This window comes from Haemaphysalis longicornis, unplaced genomic scaffold (genome assembly GCF_048455015.1).
Source record: "Haemaphysalis longicornis isolate Haplotype H1 unplaced genomic scaffold, Haemaphysalis longicornis Haplotype H1 scaffold_4, whole genome shotgun sequence".
Classification (NCBI taxonomy): domain Eukaryota; kingdom Metazoa; phylum Arthropoda; class Arachnida; order Ixodida; family Ixodidae; genus Haemaphysalis; species Haemaphysalis longicornis.
Window position 1 is genome coordinate 6518420 of NW_027526361.1, and position 22778 is coordinate 6541197.

Genomic DNA, 22778 nt, shown 5'->3' on the forward strand with positions numbered 1-22778 from the left:
AAATTACTGAATTTCAACCAGCGCAGAGGTATAAATGCAACCGTTCTAACGGGTCTTTTGCACGCAGCTTTAGTTAAATGAAATTTTGATGAATAACGGTTTCGGATCACTTATTTAAGGCTTTCGTCGCAAGTGACCTTGCGAATTAAATTGCTAACGCGCGCAGTACAATCAACATCTCATGTTTAGCTAGACGTGCAAAGTGACAAGCAGGTTTACAGTGTGTAAACCAAGCTTCTGGGACCTCACAGTGAGCACAGATTTTCTGTTACGGCTGCACTGCTGACCATTTGCGTTCCTTTTAAAATCTAACAGGGGCCTAGAACAGCGTGATGTGTCTGCGTTCTTGCGTAATGTTGCTTACGAACCATAAAGATGGCAAATGAAGTTGCCCTGTTGCAGATGTAGTAAAACGTTTCTTTTTATTTCTCGTTACGAAACAGCGCAACGGGTTCCCGGTAACTACTTCGTGTTTTAAACTGAACCTCGTTTTTGTCTTGGCTCTAAATTCTTGAGGATTGGTTAAAAAAAAGCCACGGATAAAAGTTTTGTGTGTATTTCGTTTTTTTTTTGGAGGGGGGGGGGGAGGGGGTCAGCCAAAGTTTCAAGCGCAGCGAGCAGAGAGCGCATGTAACGCGAAAAGCCAAACGTATCAGTATTACTTGCAATTGAAAGTGCGCTAGGCGTCGTGTTCCGTAGCGGTGAAAAAGCAGTACTTCAACAAGCAGACGCCAGTATTTTCAAAAGTGATTAACCCCCCTTTTGGCCCGAGATTGTCCAGGAATTGTGGCTCGCCTATCTCAAAATTGTATTGAAAGCGAGCATTGTGGGAAAAATAAAAAAATCCAGCGAGTCAGGCACACACCCTCCACACTTGTGGGCAACAACGTGAATTATATTACGCGATTTTTCCTCATTCTTTAAACTTATGTCTACCTTAAGAGGTTAATTGAAACGCCATGAGGATTGCGCGGAACGACGACACAAAGAGGAGAACGGTGAGGTTTCGTTTCAGAATTCAACAGGGTTGAATGTAGATAATTTTATAACTTTACTTGAATTTTATCTCAATAGCACTTTTATAACTTTTGACAATAGTTTTTAATTGCAACGTCGTGGTATATGTATTGGTTCGTGTGTAGCCCCTGTCCTGTGTAATATTTTTAGATGCAACGCATCTCATGCTCGGCCCTCTGTCCTTCCTGCGTCTGTCCGGCGTTGTCCGCACAGCTGCGCCTCTCCTCCTCTCCTCTCTCCGATAGCGAACACTCTCTCCCAACAGCTGCGGGTTGGCGCAGCGCGCTCTCACTCCGTTGCTAGGCGCTGGTGGGCGGCGCTGCGCTCGGCGCTGTGCGCGCTGCGCATGTGCAGTGCTCTCTCTCTCCGCGCTCTCCTCTCCTTCGGGCGCTGTGAATATAAAGCGGCATGCCGCGCTCCGGCGGTCTCAGTCGACGGTCGTCCGCACCCCCCCCCCCCCCCCCCCCTCGCGTGAGAATCCCTGCTATAAGCGATACGATGGAAAACGCCAATGGAACCCCCCATGAGATGCGTTGCATCACACCAGGGTTCCCGCGAGGGGAGGTGGGCGTAATTTTTTTGTCTTATATTGACCGCACCCTAGTGGATGTTTTTAATGGGAACAAGGCTCTAAAAGTTTTTAGGTATGTGGACGATTTTTTAATCCTTTTAAAGAAGCAGAACCACTTGAGCTACCATGACCTGATGAACGGGATTTTAGATGATTTTAGACAACATGGTAAGGGGCTGACGTTTACACATGAGGTTCCGAAAGAAGAAACTCTACAGTTCCTGGACATAAAAATGTCTGTTTCTGAAACACACGTGTGTTGGATGTGTCATCCAGGAGTTGCAAGCAAAGGATATTTTACCTTATCAGTCGGCGCATTCAACGACCGTGAAAAGAGGTATTGCTGCAATGTGCCTTGGGTCTTTTCTTATGAAGTCGTGATCGCACACAATGGGGAAAATTTTTAAAAACCAAGTGTCCCGGTTGGACGATGCTGGCTTCCCCTGTACGATCTTGGCGGCGGTGAGTGAAACACTCCTCCAAAAGGCAGAAGGAAAAACGCGCAACAGGGTATCAAAGGATGGTGCGAAGCCAGTGGTGGTTCAATACAAGTATTAAGTAGCCCACAATTTGAAAAAAGTGGCTAATAGGTACGGAGTACCTATAGTGTTCTTTGCTCCTGTGAAGCTGGGACAGCTTTGTTCTCTGACTGCAAAGGAGAAAACCAAAAGGAACGGTTGTGCCAAAAAACATTCCAAGCTCTTTGTGAAACGCGCGAAAGGCGTCGTTTACGAAATTCCACTGACATGTGGAAAGGCCTATACTGGCCAAACTGGGCGCTCCGTGAACGATCGTGCAGTGCAGAATGAGAGCACTTTGGGAGATATAGATGCTAGAACTAACTTGACGGAGCATTGCAGAAATTGCGAAGGTTCTAATCCTGCCGGTGCCTGTGGGTTTTTTTGCGATTGTAAATGCTGTGCGCACGGACGCGGACGGACATTGTGCGGTCCTAAGGTACTCCGCACCTAAAAAATTTAGTGTGCATGCCTGCTGTTTCCGACCTTGGCCAAAATGGAGACGTGGCAGCGAACTTGTCGGGACTATGTTCCAGCGACTGCACGGAGGGCATGGCCTCGTTGCTGTGCTCGCTGCTGGTGCGGAAGCTGTTCACTGGCCGCCTGCTGTTCTGGGTGCAGCAGCAGCGCTACATGTACAGCGTGCGGCGCGCCCTGGAGCGCTACAAAGTGGAGCGGCTCAACTCGTGGCGTCGCCGCTGCGGCCTGCCTCCGCAGTACCCGCTGCTCTACCGGCTGCAGCGCTTCGTCAGCCGCGTCCTGTGCGCCTCCTTCTGCGCGTGCTGTCACCGGGGCCGCCTGGACGGGGCGGACTTCCAGGGAGGCGGACGTCTGCTGTAAGCAAAGGCTCTTTGCTCTCACCGAGATGAGCTTTCGATGGCCACATTCGGAAAAGATCTTGTGCGCCTCGCATTGCACCCCGCCGCACGAGGTGGAACGAAGCAGCGAGAAAAGAGAAGCAGTTAGAGGGTTGTTCATCCACCGAGTAAATTCTTGTTTCGCTTGATCGTATACTTGCTCTCATTTCTGCCATAGTTGTTTATCTAAATATTATCTCAATTTTTATCTAGTTGCTCATGCTCCTGTGGCGGGAATTTTAGAGGTTAGGATATACACGCTCACGCATAAAATTCGATCGGGAAGGCGCGCCACTTTGTTATGCACGGCAGCAGACGACGGAATTGGAACCCTACCGCCTGCAGCGCCACACACACGCTGAATACCTTGGGTGCTGCCTAGCGACGTGTTTTTAAAGCAAATCTTTACTACTTTCGTTGAGCGGTATCGCACAGGATGCACAAGTTAACCTTTTGACCGGAGACACACCCGGCGACACACCCCTAGAAGCGCATCGCGTGATTCGCCGGGATCGCTGTCGGCGCTGCGCACAAGGCCACGTTTTCAGTCGTTCTGCTCACATAGGGGCGGCGGCCGCGACGGGAGCGGGCCGCGCAGGTGATCGGCAGCCGACCAAACGCGCAGCCTCCCGCGCATGCGCCGCTGGGTCGTCTCGAGCTATGTGACTCATCTTGCGCTGCGCTCGCCGAGAATGAAAGCGAAGCCGGGCTTCCTTCTGTGAGCGTTGCACGGGACCGAACGGCTCTGAGCCGTGTTCGGCAATACAGCTACATCAAAGGTTAACCAAGCGAAACCAAGACTCAACCAGACTGAGCCAAGTTTTTGCTTTGCATATCCAAGGTTAGCTGAGCCGCAGCCATTTTCCTGACAAAACCTCACCTACATCTTTAGCCTGGTATCAAAAAAAGACAACTGCGTCAACAAAGTCAACAGCGGCTCCATGAAGCTACCCCCCTTCCCCTCAGGCTTTCTCCGTGTTTCGATATTGCTATCTCGGCAGGGCGGAATATTTGTTAAGAAGGCATGCGCGGACGCCGGCTACACTCAGGACATTGTTCTTGTACCACGGCAGCACATCGCCTTCATCTGCACCTACGTGCGATTGCGGCAGTGCCTCTAATACCCTCCGGACCTTGTTTCACCTAATATGGTCATGTCCGACATTCGAAAGCGGCCGAGAACAGCTGGTAGCCTATTGCCCATCACCACTTACGAATACGGAGCACTGGAGCGCCTGCGCTCCGTTGCTACTCTTGTCGAACGCGTAGGAATTTATTCACTTTCGAATGGTCTTTACAAAGCAGTGTAGAGCGGTCTGACAGGCCTAGTAGGGCCTGCAAACGGACAAGTTGTTTTTAACTTGGTACGTGAGACTTTCATTGAGGCTTTCGACTCTGCTTCCCTCATGTCCCAGAAACCCCCCCGGCCTCCAGCCTATTTCTAAATAAAGTCTTTCATTCATTCATTCATGCTCGTGCGGCACCATCTCCTTCTATGAGCTAGATTGAGAGGCTTCACACTCGGACATAACGACGTTGCCTCGCAACGCTATTTCCTGTCTTCTATCGCCGAACTTCATACACCCGCGATGCGAATTTTCAAGGCGGGTGGACTGGTCATCGGAGAGTCACGTTAAGGGTTGCGTTGACGTCTCGCGCGCCAGAAGGACAGCTGCAACGTCAGTTTCTACCCCAGCGCCGATAATGAACTGTCGTCTGCTCTCTGTTTATCGGTGATTCTTTTCGCACCGTGAAGCGTGCCATTGCAGCGCCGAGAACGCTATGAACGCAGCGACTGACGCTCAAATAAACAGCTCTTGGATTATTTAGTGTTTCTGTAATCTGCATCGTAGCTGCCAATTTGCTATGCTTGAAGAGGTGCAGAAAATGGGCCAGGTTTATCACAAACGGAAAATCTGTTTCGACTGGTTTTGGCAGACTGTGCACACAGCATTTTACGAAAGGGAGGTCGCTCCTGTCAGTTAGGCCACACCGGCCAGCTACCAAGCGCCGTCAAAGCAGCCGTTAAACCCTATTCTGTCACGTGGTACGGCAGCAGCGGGGCCTCCAGAGAGCGCAGCTGCGGCGCTTCTCCGCTGCAGATCACGTGGCGTGACGTCACACCAGCCACACTTGCGCTCCTGCGGCTCGAGGTCATTGCGACGTGATGAATGACCTTGCGGAACATTTCTTAGTAGAGCTTTCGCTCTAATGCATCTAAGATAACTTGAGGACAGCGGTATACGACTGCCTACTGCTCTGCGCCCTGAGGTAAGGAGTGAAACGAGGTAGTAAGAAGAAACGGAAAAAAGTTCCTGCGTTTGGAAGCTATCGGGCACGAATGGCGCATTTCTCGCAGGAAATCCCTTCAGCCGAACACGTTCGAAAACAGGCTGCTGAAGAGCTTCGTGGGTTTCGGCGTGGGCGCCCTGCTCACCGTGCTGCTGAGCCTGACCCTGGCCAGGATCTACCAGCAGGCGAACTTCCTCGTCTTCTTGGCCGTGTTCGCGTGTGGGACGTTCCTGATGCTCGGCTCGGCCTTCTCCGGCACAGTGCGCTGCCTCGTCCTCCTCACGCTGCCCCAGATGTTCTCCAGTGAGTGCGCGTCCGTCGGGCGACGTCGCGTTGCGTGCCCGCATAATTATCGACCGCCGCTAGGCGCGAAATTTTGCATACAAAGGACCGGACACACGATAACTGGCTATCGAGGCTAAATTGCTCGCGCAAATGTCTTGCTTTCCGTTTTACCTTACGTAAGGACACATGCGCACATGTTATTTGCTAAGGCGCAAGATGATACTCGCTCTGTCTCCCGCGCCCGTGCGAATGGGTCTTTTCCAAGGGTAAAAGTGGAAGCAGGAGGTTTGTGCAAGCAATTTAGCCTCGATAGTTTCGTTAGCGCCCGTCCTCGTGTGTCCGGTCCTTTGTATGCAAAATTTCGCGCCTAACGGCGGTCGATATATTTCCTTTTGCGGGCACGTGCCCACAGATCACGCTATACCAACCAGCTTGACCGACCCATACACTGCTATAGGGTATGTCGAACTTCAGCTTGAAAGTTAATCTTGGCTGCTTCCGGTGAACTCATTCGCGATGAAGAACCTAAAAGCTTGTGCGCTTGATCGGTTGAAGTGAAAGTGAAACTGAAGGGCCGCCAGACGTCGGTGATCTCGGCGCGCAGGGGAAGGTCGGCTGGCGCTGATGGCGTACGTGTACTTCCTCGTGCTCACGGGCCCCGCGGAAAACTTCGCGGCCAACGTGGAGGTGCTGTCTCGGGGGCTCAGCTGCGGGCAGGAGAAGGTGGCCAACGAGACGCGCCACATGCTCCAGGCGGCCACGTCGCCGCTCAAAGGTGCGTGCGCGCTCTCTGCTCGGCTCTGCCCTGCTGCTTGCACACAGAACACAAATAAGCCGGAATGGGAGTAAATGGCTTGTGTCATAACTCAGTACCAATTCGGAGTTTTCAAAACTCCTTCCAATGGGAGTTTCGCCTTACTCCCATTATTTCGGCAGTTTTTTCAGTAGCATATAGGAGTTTCATTTTACTGCCACTACAATGGGAGTTTCCAGGGGTACCATTGGGAGTGTATTGTTTCCTCCAACTGGGAGTTTTCAGGGGGCGCATTGGGAGCAGTGTTGACCTGCATTCGAGGTTTTTTTTTGTGTTTTTGTGCGCTTCATATATATGCGCTGCAGTGGAATTTATTACTGCATTTGGGAGTTCTTAATAAGGGCACAGGCCGCATTTTTATTTTTCGTTGGGGATCACGTAATTTCTAGTCTTTTTCCGCTTCAAACGTTGAATGGCGAAACGTGAAAAGTTTGTTTTCTGCACAGTCAATTTATTGCATAAAAATTACATGAATACGATATACGTGCGAACACGTTAATAAGACAATAAAAACACAGAATCAACAAAACACCTACATCGAGAACACAAGGTATCTTGGAAAGAACTTTATCTACAACACTCCTCAACGAAACAAATTTAAGCCATTTGCAAACAATGAGGTCAACATGTCGTCGGTGCGCTGTTTGCTTGCACCTGCCTCCCAAACGCTGACGTTGCCGCACCCCCTGGCACATTCCCCTGGAAGCCACACAGCACATTCATTAGAGGGATAGCAAAACGCTTTAAATCTACGGTAACAAATACAGAGGCATATTGGGCATCTGACCTGAAAAAAAAAAGAAACGACACTGTAAAGACGCTGCACTTGTCACTCTTGTGTCCAACTTTCCGTAATGTCTGAATGTTTGTTTAAAGCTACGCAAAATTGCACTTCTGTCCGAGACACCTGCGCGCTCACTAGTTCGTCAAAACGAAGTGTTCTGCTGTTCAAAAATGTGCGCGACCCTTGTGGCGACCAACTTCTCAAAATGCTTCCTTTGCCTCTTTTCCTTGCGTGTAGTGTTCTGGGAACGAGCTTCAGGTTTTACCCCCCGCACTGCCCCTCTCTCCCCTCACCGAAAGTTAAGGAAAAATTTCGGTCGGTGTGACACCTGCGCGGCCCCCTTCAAAAAAAAAAAATAAATAAAATAAGCAGTCGTCTGTCGACTCTACAGAATGCTCCCTCGAATGGCGTTTGCTGGTTATAGTTACACGCGCCTAGCGTACGGAGAGCTCCCACGGGGCCCCGACCTTCTCCCTTTCCAGTGAATGCAATTAATCGCCGGCGGCACGCGGCAGTCACCCTCCTCGTAGCAGGCGCGGCTGGCACCACACCTACTTCTTAGGAAAAGCGGCCGCCCTGCGACGTTTGACCGGCCAATTTCACCCTCGCTTGCCAGTAAGCCACAGACACAGCCTAACAAAAACACCTAACAGCCGTCCAGAGTTCGGACAGTTTTCATTCTGCTTGCGAGTGTGAATGAGTGAGTGTTCTGCTCGACACCCGCGCAAATACGCATTGCTTTCACACCGTTCGGCCTCCCAAATGACGTTCCGGGCATGGTGCCGTCTTTCAAGCACAACGCTCACCTCCAGTGGCGGAGAATCGCCCGTGCAGTGGCGCGGGAAACACGTTGAGTTTATTTGACGCTAGAAGGGGCACAAGTCTCCCAAAATGTTGCGTACAATAAAAAACGTGAAAATCTTACCTTCAACCACCTCGCAGAGGCACAACCGCGTTGTTTTTAACGAGCCACTCTCAGCGATCACTGAATTTAGGCCTCGCGTCGGCTCGCTGGCGTATTCCGTCGGCTCGAAGGTCGGTGACTCGGAGGCGACGTTGCAGTCCGTCGCACGTCAGTCCAGGCTGGTTCCACAATGTTCGCAACGAGCTTCGGTTGTTGGGAAGCACTTCACATCCGTTCGTCCGGCCGCAAGTTCACACTGGCAATAAATGTTCGGGGACGCTGGAGCTCGCACGACACACGACACCAACTGGCAGCCATTTTGTAAGGACGCGTAGAGGAGGAAGGGGTGAAGGAGGAGGAGAAGGAAATGGAGGTGGCGTGGGAGTTTTTAATACTCCCATTAGGACAAACGCAGTAATCACAGCCAGATACTGCGTTTTGTGAAGAGGTACAACCGTGGTAAATGCGCTTATTTACGACGGCTTGTGGCCCCCGGTGTAAACTGGCAGTTTTTCCACCATCATACTACCACACGTGGGAGCAGGCCGCCTGTCGTTAGGAGTTTAAAAGACGTATCCCAGCCAAGAAACTCCCATTCAGGCTAACTTGTGTTTTGTGTGTGCGGACGGGCTTTGCGCACGAATTGGCCTATTGAAAAGCATTGCAAAATCTGTATACGGGTTTAGCGCGTTGAAGCCGGCTACGATCGAGGCATATCATAGTGGAGAGGTACGGAATACTCTATGTCACCTTTCTAGTTTTTATGTGCTACGGAAACAGCCGCATTGGCGACGTTTTGTGCGGCAGCTGCGACCGTAGTAAATGAGCCCTTTATAGTTGTAGTTGGAGACACGGTCGGTTCTAGTCGCCCGCACGCTCGCATCCCCCCCCCCCCCCCCCCCACGCACACACGCGTGCATGCACAGACAGGCGGATGTATGGATGGGTGGATGGACGAATGGACTGAGTTGGATTGGATTGGGACAGATTGGTTTGGATACATGGATAGATGAATCGATGGGTGGATGGACGGACGAAATATGATAATTGGGAGTGAGGGGCTCCTTGAGAACATAGCAAGGAAACCCATTCGTTAATTTCCGTTCTGAACGATGGGAATGGGCCGCCAACATGTGAGGAAAACAATCTATGCACGTGGAGGAATGTATTCATTTTCCACGTACGGAATTGAGAAATAAAACTTAGATGTCGGGCTCCGGTACTGGCGATGCATTCGTGGCTCATTGGCAGACTTCCCGTGGGCAACCATTGAGAAGTTCACGCCGTTGCCAGCACTCACCATGCGTACACTCCAGTTCTGTCACCTACATTGGAACTGTCCATCCACGCACAAGTTTGAAGATGGGCTCCACCGGAGGCATTTCGTGGCCGAAAGAGAGAGAGAGAGAGGAGCAAATAAAAATGTTGCCCCCATAATGGCCCGCAGAAATCGGTATTTGCACGCTGACGTGCACTGCGAGTGTGTGTATCGAAAAGGGCTTTTATAATAAAAGGCTTGGCCTTTTCAAGCATGCGGGTCTGCTTAACCAGAAAGTGTGCTTCTCCTTCGCCTTCTTCCATATAAACATCACCGGTTGGACATTAGAAAAAATTCTGCAGAAATCCAGAAAATTATCTACTAATACCGAAGCATTCTTAGCATTCTTATGCCGCCTGTCTTGAGTGTGAGTTTTTTCCAGCCAAATATTTGTTTTTTCTAAATCCTGTCCGACCGATATCTCCAATTACGATATTATAACGATTACAGGTGAAACTTTCGCGAAATCTTCAATATTGGGGAAATGCGTTATGGGTTTTGCCATTTTCCTTAATTTTTTAATATTTTTCTTATTTTAGTTTTTCAAAATTTCGTCCGACAAATTGTCTCCATTTACGTTATTACAACGATTACATTTGGAACGTTTCCGAAATTTGCAATATTGTGGAAATGCAGGGCGTTACACGGTTCGCCATTTTTCGTAATTATTTTATATTTTTCTTCTTTTTCCAGTTTGTCGAAATTTCGTTCGACCAATTATGTCCATGTACGCTATTATAACGATTGCAGGTGGACTTGCGCGAAATCTGCATTATGGTGGAAATGCCATGCGGTATATGTTTTGGCATTTTCTGTAACATCTGAATATTTTCCTTATTTTTTAGTTTTTCATAATTTCGCACAACCAGTTATCTCAATTTGCGTTACTATAAGGATTACATTTGGAACTTTTGCGAAATCTGCATTATTGTGGAAATGCAGGGTGTTAAACGGGTCACCATTTTCCGTAATTATTTTATATTTTTCCTATTTTTTAGTTTTTTGAAAATTTCGTTCGACCAATTAGAGAGTTTTAGCAGTCCGTACGCTCCGGCCGTTCCGTTCGTTACGTTGCTACCGGCTTTACCGGGACCCGACTGCGCATGCGCCATTTGTTCCGTACGCTGCCGGCGTCTCTCCCGGCGCTCTGCTTCCGTGTTACCGTATCCGGAGCCCGCAACCGGCTTGCGTTGCTCTGGTCGGCTCGGGTGTTGGGAACTTTAGGCTTAGCGTCCTGGCGAATATTTGATCGCCGCTATCTGTGCAACTGCGAATGACAATCCGTAACACAACTTTTCACCACACTATCATCCCCTTTCTCGCATGTGAAACTTTATTTGAGCTACAACTGCCGTGAGCGATCGGTGACCGAGATGACCGAGACATCTGCGTAGCCTGTTTCGATGCTTCCGCGCAGGTATCGCCATCTCTCGGCCGCTCGGCGCACCGCGCGCCGCGGCATCCATGGCCGGTCAGCATAGGCTTGCATCGCGGCAGATATCTGATCGCCGCTTTTAAAATAAGCCCTGAGAACAATCCCTAGCACAATTTTTCACCACACTAACACCTACTTTCTCGTAGGTGGAACTTCGTTTTAGCGATCAGATTGATTCGGAAGAGCAGCGACAAGCGGTTGCTACCGTGGTCTGCGCCGGTTCGAACCGCTGAGTGTGCCGAGCTGGCAGGCGTGTGCGCGGACTGTTTCCGATGCCGAAAACGCTTCACGATTGCCTGCTTTATCCATTTCTTGCGTACAAACGCGCGGAATCTACAAATTCAGCTCAGCGATCGTCGTAGTTGACCATGCAGCAAAAACAGTGGGCGGAGCGGCGCCGACGAGGCATCGCACACCCGCATCGGGCCATGGGCCTCAAATTCACGCGTACGACTAGTCGTGGTGACAGTCGTAACGATCAGTCGCATACGAATCGCGTGTACCAATCGTACATGTGTCTAGCGCTTCAATCGGGCAAGGCCAAGGCCATTCCTCCACGTGAACGGCGCGCGACCATGTCGTCACCTGCGCTCGCTCTGGTGCCGTCGCCGCCGCCGCAGCCCCTGCCTGACAATGCGTCCGGCCGAGCGCGATTTATTTTAGATTTGCAATGCTTTAGGGGAAACTGCGTTGTTTATTTACGTATTTTTAGCGTGTGGATTTTTGCAACAACTCGGTTAATCAGCCGTCACACGGAACGAACTGTACGACGCTACGGAGTGCTAAAACACGTTTTCCGTCTCACTACACGGAAAGAACCCGGTACGTGCGCGCGCATGCGCAGTCGGGTCCCGGTAAACCCGGTAGCAACGTAACGAACGGAACGGCCGGAGCATACGGACTGCTAAAACTCTCTATTATCTCCATTTACGTTATTCTAACGATTACATTTGGAACTTTCGCGAAATCTGCATTTTTGTGGAAATGCAGGGCGTCACACGCTCCTGGCTGTGGGGGTACTTACATTAAAAAAAAAAACGGAAACGTAGCTTGTTCATCGACATAAGTGGTCAAATGTAAAAAAAAAAAATGAAGGCCGTTCCACTTAACGTGATAGTTGTCGGAAGTGCAGATCAGTGATTCGCCATAATGGGCTGTGGCGCCGTTATCCGCTGTTTGCTACCGCCCATCACGCTCTTCGCCTCCCTGTCTCACTTCGCTCTTGATGAATTGAACGGAGGTTTGCGCAATGCAATTCAAATTTCCCACCTTCGCAGTGCTCGCGTGCCCCCTGCCTAGAACCATAGAGTTTCATATTCTATTCCTAGAACAGCGCGAGTGGGAGTTCTTTTCCTTTTTTGCTTGCTTTCATGTCTAACGTGCCAGCGCCTTACTACGCAGTTTGGAGCGCGTCGTCTTTGGCGGCCACTTTTTTTGCTCACTATCATAAAAACAAACCCAACGGGCGTTCCTAACTAAATGGACGCGGGGGCTGCCGGTTAAATACAAAGATTTTGCCTCAAATGTACCTGCAGTTTTCTTTGCGCTAAACAACGGGGATATGTATGACAAGCGCCACCGGTTCAGGAGTTTTGAATGGTTATGACAATGTAAACCGCTTTGTTTTCGACAGCCTCTGTCACGGGCTCTACGTGGGTCCGTTATCTCGCTGCGCTGCCTGATTCCGGCTTGTCGTCGTAGCTTGTGACAGCGAACGAGCTACGACGACAAGGCGAGCCCTTAAAGGGCTCTGCACTTAAAAAATTGCCAGCAAGGCATGGCAAAAGCAGTCAATCTCGAGGATAGGACGCATGCTGTAGCATCCGAGTAAAGCCAGCACCCTTTTCGTGGGAGCTTGTCATCGGGCCACTCATGCAAATGGTGTAATATATGGAAAGCGCATTCGAAACGAGAGGAAGTCGGTTCACACAAGCGCCGGAAAAGACGGCTTTCATCTCTACCGACCAAACGTTCACAACTAAACTTTTTCACAATAAACTAAAGTTTCAAAATAAAAAAAAGACTGAAGTCGTGTGGCGAAAAGGATGTTTAGCGACTTTAACACGCTTGGCTTTCTGTAGGCTGTTGAAACGGTGTGAAATAGGTGTTCAGTTGCAAAAAAAAAGAAAAACAGCGGAGCTGGGGGTCGACCTAGTTTCTTCCGGTTTTGCTGTTATGTTTGCTAAGCTTTGCAATGTTCTTGCTAAGCTATGATGACCGCTGAGGGGTGAGGCCAAGTTTCACCGGATTTTACAAGGCTGTTCCAGTGTGCCCCCCCCCCCCCCCCCCCTCCTGCCGGGGGATCCGAGGGAGAAACAAGCTAGGTCGGCCCCCAGCTATGCTGTTTCTCCAGCCTTGCACAACTATTGCAAGCTGCGCCAATTTTTTTGCCTTTTAGAATCCAAAAAGGACTAGTACCTTTGAAATGGTACAGTACGAGGTGCGCATACGCATACGCCCCTTGTGCTCACACTCTAACAAGCTCGAAAGCTGACTTCACTGTTATAATACCCTATCTGCGGTGGTGCACCCTTTACAGGTGCCGCAGTTCTTTTTACAGAAACTAGCTCAAGCTTAAAGAGATTCACTGGTAATAAATTATGCCAATTCATATTGCTTTAAACATCGTGAGGTACAATACACCCCCCGCTTGTAGAAAATGTTCAGCCCACCCGTGTAAACAGGTACAAAATGCCTCCAAAGTTGGAGGTCTCTTCACCTTTTTTCTTAGTTGGCAGTCTTTTCTTACACCCTTTTTTCTTTACACCCTTTGTCTTAGTTTCGGACACCCTAATTTGTAGCTTTACACCCTTTTGAAAAAAAAGGGTGTTGAATTAATGAACACCCTTTTTGAAGGGTGTTGAGGTGGCGGGAAAGATTTGTTTGGTATTTAATAACATTTTATAGGTTATGGAACACAAAAACTACCTCGTAATTAAAAAGATCTTGCAAATCCGCGTGTTGATTTGTATATTCTCATAGTAAAATCCATAGTTTGAAAATTAGCGCTAAAATATCTGTTTTTTTGCGACAAGCCCACCGACTCGATCGGGGGGCTTTCCTGTGCTGGATGCAAAAGCAAGAATTGTATTACTAAGTATGCACTCCCTGTACTGCATGCGTTCCGTTTGTTTTCTTCCTCAATTCATTTGTGTTCCAGCTGTAACTTGTGATATTGACTGTTTGTGTTGAATGCTGCGCGCTCCTCCGATCCACATTGTCACCGCACATGCCATCACCTTACAAAAAGGGTGTGAGGCTCAACACCCTTTTTTTAGTGTGTTGAGCATCCTCAACTCCCTTCTTTAAGGGTGTTGAGCTCAACACCCTTTTTTATCTGTACACCCTTTTTTTGCCAAAACACTTTTTAAGGGTGTTAGTCATGGGACAAGATTTTTACACCCTTTTCGCCCAAAAAGGGTGTAAAAAAGTTTAGTGTCAGCAGCGGTTCTTTTTCAGGTGAAACGAACTTGCGTCTCCGAATGTGTCACAATTGCGTAAGCGGAGCGAAATATTACCCTGCAAGAATAGGGAGCTATACTAAAAACGGCTCCGGACTCCCAGTGTAGATGTTTACATAGTTTACATAATTGCTTAGTGATATGCCTCGAGACTCATGCTGTCAGATAGCAGGAGTACAACGTTGTGCGTATCGAACAAATGTTCCTGGGGCGTTTTATTTTGCAGTGAGAGCGACACGATGCAACCGGTAACATCGATCGAGTCTGGGTTTCTACTTTCATTTTTCCAGCTGTGTACGAGAGGGTGAAGAAAGTCATAAAGTTACTACTTGATTTCGGAGCCCTCATGAAGAAAGCGTTCCTGTCGATCAAGAATCTGTTCACCGAAATATGTACGTAATTCTGCCCGCACTTCTTTTACTTCCTCCTTAACTTCTGAGAACACAAAGGTAGATGACTTCGAGAATAGAAGCCGTAGGAACAACATTGTAATTTTTGGCTTAAACGTTGTTCTAGAACAGCGTTTGTTCTAGAACCAGAGAAACATAGCGCGGTGTATTAGGTGCCCAAGTAAAAAATATGCCACGGTGTACTAGGTGTCCAAGTAAAATCAACCGAACGTGTCCATCTTATTGCAAAGAAACATAATAAACGAGCACGCCCCGTAATTTTTGAGGTTTTATGACTTCACGGAAAAAGTGTCTGTCCTACGAACCCCTCTATATGCAAAGGTACGAAGTCGTGTGTATGTATATCTGAGGGCTTTTCAAAGCCTGTTAGGGTACGTAGTAAATTAGGGCACTCCGCTATAAATGAGCACATTAGGGTGATAAAGTGGAACTTTTTTTGACAAACTTAATGTGAACGACGACTTATACACCTGGAATATCATTGAAAATAAGAGGGTACTGCTAAGCCGTGAGCAGCGCAGTAAGGCCACAGCTGCCTCTAGACAGACTGCGTCACACAACCAGAAAACGGTGTGCATGCATGCTGTCGTTTAAGGCAAAAAAATTCCCCCGCATTTCCCCGAGGGGGAGAATGTGAAAGTGCGAATGCACGGTTGTCGGCCCGCTTGCGGCGCTTGCGCTCGGCCCCCGCAGCCCACCGCCTCGCCGCCTTCTCTTCCATCTCTTCCATCGGGTTTGTAGTATCACGTGTACACCACGCAGTTATCAAGCCGCTATAACGCCGCTGAGTCGCCAACGCACGCCGCTGACGACGTAGTTTGAATACGTTAAAGATATAAAGCGCGTCACTAACACTGACATCACCGTCGCGTCCGTGGCTTGGTCGGTAGAGCGTCGCGCTGCGGCCGCAAAGTCCTCGGATCGAAACCTGGCGCCGGATGCTGTTTCTTTTTTAAATATAGAGGAGCACTGCGGACGCCGCCGCCGCCGCCGCCGCCGGCGGTGGATGGTTTGGGGTCGCTTATAAAGTGCATTCGCACTTAAAAGCATGTGCGGCAGAGCTGCTGTAAACCACTACAAATGGTGATGGAGGTGGGTATGAAATGTTTCTCGTCGTCTCGGCAAGCTTGTCGCTTGCGCTCGGCTAGTGTCACCAGATAAGGGTAAATAGCATCGGCACTCTTTTCTCCTATTGTTCCGTGCCGCCGCCATGATCATTGGTCCGTTCGCATTACGTGACAGTCGCTTACACTGCGACGATTCATGGGCGCCGCCATTTCGTTGTTTAAGCGTTTTAGTGGGTCAACTCTGGTAGGCTCAACTTGTCCTCCCTGCTCTGCGGCTGCGCGCCACTGACGTCGCTCCGAATGCGAATCGAAGATAACGCGTGTAACATCATTTCAGCAGCAGAAGTGTGTCCAAAGATTGCTGCATCTTCGGTAGTGTTGTTAACAAACGACCCGGTCGAAGTTAACGACGAGGCCGTAGACGCGGCAATCTCGCAACACTGATAAACGACAAAATGGCCACCGTTGCTGACTTGCGTGTCTCAGTGGCGGTACTATAACACCTTATCTACTAACACTACGCTCGGCTCCTCTGGCGGCAAAAGCCTAGCCTGACACATGCGCTCGGCGTCTTGGGCAAGAACTGCTCTATTTAGTGACACTAATCCTGCCGAGCCTTCAAAGGTAATCTGCAAACGTAATCGTTACCAGAAACACATGGTGGGGGGGTCCCATTGCCTACAAGTGCCTTATCATCCATAATGCGGTTTCGATGTTTGTGTGGTTTCCTTAAACGAATTCTGAGCTCTATGCTGTACGCCTGACGCATGCGCTCGGCGTCGTAGGCCTTGGCGTTTTTGCCCACGGAGATGAAACCGGTGGGAGCAGGGGTATACAGCTTTGTTGTAAAACGGATAACTTAGAAGAAATTTTGTTGATGTACGACCCTCGTGTGGTCGTAATCACGGAGACATGGTTGCGCGCTGATGTGCATGATTCGGAAATTGTGCCTGCAACATATATGCCCTTTTGCGCTCAGATAACGATGGCCGTGGCGGTGGTGTGGCTATAGCGATTAAACACGGAATAGACTTACATTATGAAAAAGGCATACTGAATCATGAAATCATTCAATTCAATCCAATGCAGTTTTGTTTCAACATCAATGATGTTTGGAGGCACGGACAAAAAGCCATACAAAGGCTTGACAAAGGTCCGTGCCCCCTACATGGCACATAGTGGAGATTAACAGGAGGGCACGTTAATATATTGGCAACAAAGCAAGTACATGTTTTTCGCGCACAGAAGCAGAGCGACACTTTTGTAAAAAAAAAAGATAACAAAGAACAGAGACCGTACTATAGGGACTAGATCAGGGAAAGGATTTTTGTGTGTACCAGGGGGTTAGTAAAGCATTCCATAATTTGTGACGCTAAGAATAATAGTTAATCTGGCAATACAGCAACATATAAATGTCACTGATAACAACGGAGAAACAAAATACAATGAAAAAGAAATATACAGGAAGTCTATGAGAGCACTACAAAAACGCGTTACGCAGCTCTTTAAAAAAAAAGTGTAAAAATATCAGTTTCATGTTCGCAATAAAACCGATTGAGCATTGAAGGGAGGCAAAATTTTAGCATTTTCTTTCCACAATTCGTGCGGCACGTGTCAACTTGCCATTGCTCGGGACTGCGGGTTGGATAGGAAATGACGTTTTAAAGCAAAGCTTTTTACCTCTACCCACAAAGGGTTCTTTCGTGACCGTTAGCTCTTTCGCGAAGTTAGCTCTTCTGTATGCAAGGCTTGGGAGTGGGCTAGTTGGTGTTTTAACATCTTGAAGTGCAGAGGTGCGCTGCCTGACACGAAAACGTAGAACAGGGGGAGTTACACAGGAACAGACGAGGTAGGTGAGGCGCAAACTATCAACTGTTTATTATCATGAGAAGGTGGGCGGTTATATACGATCGGCATAAAAAACACGCACGAAAAAAAAAAATAAAACGCAACACGTGACGTGATATTTATTCCTCACTTATGGAACCTTTCACGTGTCGAAAGCCGGGTTGAAGGGGCGCTAACGCATTCTCCCTCCACTCCTGACAACATTGCAAACGCTTCGTATATTTCGCGGGTAATCTTGTCTTTGGAGCGGAACAAGATGGTTGTCCCCGCAAAATCGGGCGAACAACTCTTATCGCAGCTCTTAACATGCGTGGCCAAATTTCCATTCACCGCCAGTTGCGCGCAAGCGTTGTGATGTTCCCGTAATCTGTCGTTGGGACAGCGGCCTGATTGCCCCACGTAAGACAAGAGAGGGGTATGTTGTATACAATGCCCTCTGCGCAGCTGACAAACTTGCGCCTGTGCCGTGTGCCACATTCGAAATCTTTTTTTCTTCTTCTGATTTGCAGCCTTGCACAGTTCATTAGAGTTTTAATGGAGCAGAAAATACCACCGGTACATTATGTTTGGCGCCCACTTTTTTTAGACGGTGCGAAACCCTATGAATATAGTTCATGACAACTGGTTGAATCTTAGGTCTTTCCTTCTCTTCGCAGGGCTTTTCGCGTTTTTCACCGTTTTTAGCAATTTGTCTGCAACCGATACAAGGAGATGTGTCGGGCAAGCACCCATTTTCAGCCTTGTGCATTGGCGATCTAGACTGTCCATCACTGTGTGCGAGCATGATTTCGTGATTGCTTGCGTGATGCAGGAAGCTGCAATTCCACGATTTATCAGTTTGGTGTGGGAAGAGTCATAAGGCAGCAGTCCCTTCTTCCCTCTCGTGCGATAAGCCCAACGTGTGTGGAATGTGGAATAGAATTTCCATTTACCGCCAGGTGTGCGCAGGCGCAACTGGCGGTGAATGGAAATTTGGCCGCGCATGTTAAGAGCTGCGATAAGGGTTGTTCGCCCGATTTTGAGGGGACAACCATCTTGTTCCGCTCCAAAGACGAGATTACCCGCGAAATATACGAAGCGTTTGCAGTATTGTCAGGACTGGAGAGAGAATGCGTTAGCGCCCCTTCAACTCGGCTTTCGACGCGCGAAAGAGGTTCCATAAATGATGAATGGATATCACGTCACGTGTTGCGTTTTATTATTATTTTTTTTTGCGTTTTTTATGTCGATCGTATATAACCGCCCTCCTTCTCATGATAATAAACAGTTGACAGTTTGCGCCTCACCTCGTCTGTTCCTGTGTAACTCCCCCTGTTCTACGTTTTCGTGTCAGGCAGCGCACCTCTGCACTTCAAGATGTTAAAACACCAACTAGCCCACTCCCAAGCCTTGCATACAGAAGAGCTAACTTCGTTCCGAACGACGAAGAGCCGAGAGCAAAACTTGAATGGTTTAATGCATGGCGAAACGAGCCAAGCGAAGGTACAGGAACAGCCGCCCGCTGGCGAGCTTACAGCATGTCAGTATGATAGGCAGAGCAACGCCCTCAGTCGAGCTCGCGATGCGAACCGAGTTCAACTGATTCGGCTCGCCGAAAGGCGACATTTCATGCACGAAAAAGCCAACGGTCCAAGCCTTTCAGCGCTTCGCGCACGACACGAAAAAAATGGCGGCGGCTTAGCTCGTCCAACTTAGGATATGCAAAGCAAAAGCGTGGCCTAGTCTGGTTGAGTCTTGGTTTCGCTTGGTTAAACCTTTGATTTAGCTGTATTGCCAACCACGTCTGAAAGCCGTTCGGTTCCGTGCAACGCTCACAGAAGGAGGCCGGGCGAACGCGGCGTTCATTCATGGCAAACGCACCGTTCTCTTCGCTGGGCGCTAGACGAGTCACGTTGCCCGAAACGACCCAGCGCCGCATGCATGGGAGGCTGCGGGGGTGGTTGGCTGTATCGGCCGCAGCGGCGGTGGCGACCGCTGTCGGCGCCCGCAGGCGCCAACAGCGGGCCCGGCGAATCACTTCGGCGAATGCGCTTCGAGGGGTGTGTCTTCGGTCAAAAGGTCATTTGCGCATCCTCCACGAAATCGCTGGACGAAAGTAGTTAAGCGCTGCTTTAAAAGTACAAACACCTAAGAACAATCTCCACAGGTCTCATGATGCGTTCCCAGACGCCGGCGTATGCTGTGCCGGAGATAGCGGGAAAGGAGGATACCAACGAACGGCCGACGTTTGTAGAGACAGGCCTGAACACCCCGCCGCTAGAACTGGATTCCATCGTTTCCTGCAGCTGCTGCGCCGCTTTCCGCGACTCATCAGCGGCCGAGGCGCGCGCCAGTCAGTGTTGAGACTTGTTCGCAGCTCGGAATGAGTTGGCTCACCGTAACACCGAGAGCTGCACCGCAGCGCACCAAACTTGCGTTACGCGCGCACATGGTAGCGGCGCGCTGAGTCGTAACAATGCCTACTGTTTCCTTTTTGCTGAACAATTTTTACAAGTATAAAGTAGTCACAAAATTTAAACGCTTCGAAATGTTTTGGCCATATAAACGTCTTGCTCATGAATTCTCGTTAACTTTTGGAACCGAGGGACAGACCGACGGACGGATGGGCAGACAGACAGACAGACAGACAGACAGACAGACAGACAGACAGACAGACAGACAGACAGACGGACGGACGGACGGACAGGCAGGCAGGCAGGCAACAGACAGACGGATGGACGGACTGATGGACGGACGGACAGACGGGCGGACGGGCGGACAAACAGACAGAAATACAGACAGGCAGACAGACAGACAGACAGACAGACAGACAGACAGACAGACAGACAGACCAAAGTTTTCGTTTTTCAGTAACCCAAGAAAGACTATCACACTGAAAAGTCTAAATTTCGGTGTTACGCCATGGCTACACCCGGGCTATGAGGAACACCGTATAGGAATGCTACTGACTAATTCGATAAACAAATGAGGCGTTTTTTCTCGAAATGAGTCAGATCCAGCTAACGCGATTTTGAGAAACAAGCGGAAGTTTGTTACGGGACCTGAATACAACGCCTTCGAAGCGATTATATGATATATTTTACATGTCAGCTAGGGGAAGTTTACGGCCATAATTATGCCGTCAATTTGAGCAGTATTGGGGTGATCGGTTTGGATTTAGCTCATATTGAATTGAAACGCTAAAGTTGATGAGGCATCCTTAGAGAAAACTTTATTTAGGTTGACTTTAAAGCATGGGGCGATTGAGTTTTGGTGGGAAAGGCATTAATAATATGCAACAGGGCTTGAAGAGCAGTAAAAATATACATGGATAGTAGGTGAGTCCTCTTGGCACCATTACCACATCTTTTCTAATTCTTCCCTTGGGTAATTTTCTTGGGCACGCCTGAAGGCACTCAAAAGGTAAGCAAGCTCTTCATTGCTTTGTCATGAATTTCCAAAGCGCTTCACAAGAAGGCTGCTCATATCTTCTTTTTTACCTTAATGAAGGAGCCCGGATTCTCAGGGGGGGGGGGGGGGGGGGAATTCGTAGGGCTTGTAAGCGGCGGCTATTTAGTTACGTGCTAAAATGGTAAATATGGGAGTAAAAAGTAAAAACAATAAATATAACCAGGGTTTTTTCGTAGGGACGGGTGAGACGAAATGAAATCATTGTTTCATATCTCTCAGTTACATTTCGTTCTCTTCTTTTTCCGTTCACTTCGTCGTTGACACCTGGGGAGGTCTTTCGCCCATCTCGTAATTGCCGTCTGAATTCATAATAAGCCAGCTTCGAAAAGCAAAAAAAAAAAAAACAATTACGAAAGCACACACGAAATATCCTGAACAGTCAAGCCAAAAGCAAACTCCCATTCGGCAAATGGATTTGGCTCATTTTGATCCATGAAACAGCAGGATGTGGCTCATTTTCGATACGAACTACTGTCTGCGTACACGTTTTCACGGCGTTATCTCAACTATTTTCTTGTCACGCCTTTTTTAGGGAAAAGTTGCCGAGTGTTCCTTGTCACTGCAGTTTTATCCGACTTAGTTTCGGCTTCTGGATCTGGCTCATTTCGGGAGAAAAAAACGCCTCAAATGCTATCGCATATAAAACCACGCCGTCTGTTGTACTCTTGTGGTGCGTATTTTAAAGGGAATATGTTTCATTTCAGTTCATCCATTTACTCAACGCCGTTCAGGCATTACAAAGAAGACTGGGTATTCGGCGTGGGTACCCGGTATACCTGTGGATTTGTTTGCAACGTTTAGTGCAACAGCCTTAGAAAAAGTTCAAACGTTTCTTGGGGGCTGATGTCCGATTTGCCCGCGGTAATGCTTCTCGGTGGCCACAAAACCGTTCGCTGCACCAACGTCATCCATGGCCCGCGCGTCACCACCACAATGGGGCGCCTGCAGGCGGACTACTTTCAGCCTTTGCAGGAGGCCGAACTTTGGGGGATTTTGCTTCTATAAGCTCCCCGGCTTACGCATCGCTGCCGCCCCTCGTTCAGCGAGCAACGGTACGCAGTTCCTACAACGGAAGCGTGCTGCGGCAGTTACGGGGGAAGTTTTGGACGCTGCCCTCGTTGACCTTATTTACCCACGGTGCATAGTTCGACAAAGTCGCCCAAATCGAAGCGTCATAAATTTTATATGCTCATTCCGCCGAGCCGCTGGCCTCCCTGTTTGGTTTTTCGTGATCGACTTGTTGGCTGTGTTCGTGAAATATGCACCAGAAGATCCTAAGCGCCCTTTACGAACTCGATGGCATCCTGAGAGTGCTTAGCAAGAGTCATTTCGGGAGGAGCAAAAGGCATAATTGCGTGCTCTGCTGGTGCTCTGCGGCTCGCTATTTGCCCCTAGGGTGACACCTAAAACGTGGCTAGGCGTGCCTGGCGAGCAGGTTCGGAGGCAAATGGGAGTACTCTGAGTCTGTCCTCCACTCCATTTGTCCCCTCGACTCGGCCGAGTGGAGGATACTGCAATTTTCATTTACGTGCAAAAATTGCTTCCAAGGATCTCATCGACTGGAGGCTGCAGTGGAGGAGGGGCGCTATTCCAGAATGCCCGAGATAGCTCGCTCCCGAGTGTTCAGCTGCTCGAGTTAACAAAGTATTGGTAGTAGAGCCTCTGATAAACCTCGAGCGACACCGGCGCAAGCGCGTGGAGCACGCTGGCCACGCTTGGCATTATCAGCGCGCATAGTTGAGGTCGC

The 22778-nt window shown here is 49.1% G+C and overlaps 1 protein-coding gene across 1 annotated transcript in view; it reads left to right on the forward strand.

Moving 5' to 3' along the window:
• The window catches only part of LOC144178181 (DC-STAMP domain-containing protein 2), a 131193-nt gene that overhangs the window by 26449 nt on the left and 81966 nt on the right, over positions 1 to 22778 (forward strand). Inside the window, exons 2-5 of the mRNA XM_077705812.1 lie at positions 2643 to 2942; positions 5323 to 5558; positions 6145 to 6315; positions 14547 to 14648. Coding sequence (XP_077561938.1) covers positions 2643 to 2942; positions 5323 to 5558; positions 6145 to 6315; positions 14547 to 14648 — 809 coding nt within the window. The remainder of the gene's footprint in view (positions 1 to 2642; positions 2943 to 5322; positions 5559 to 6144; positions 6316 to 14546; positions 14649 to 22778) is intronic.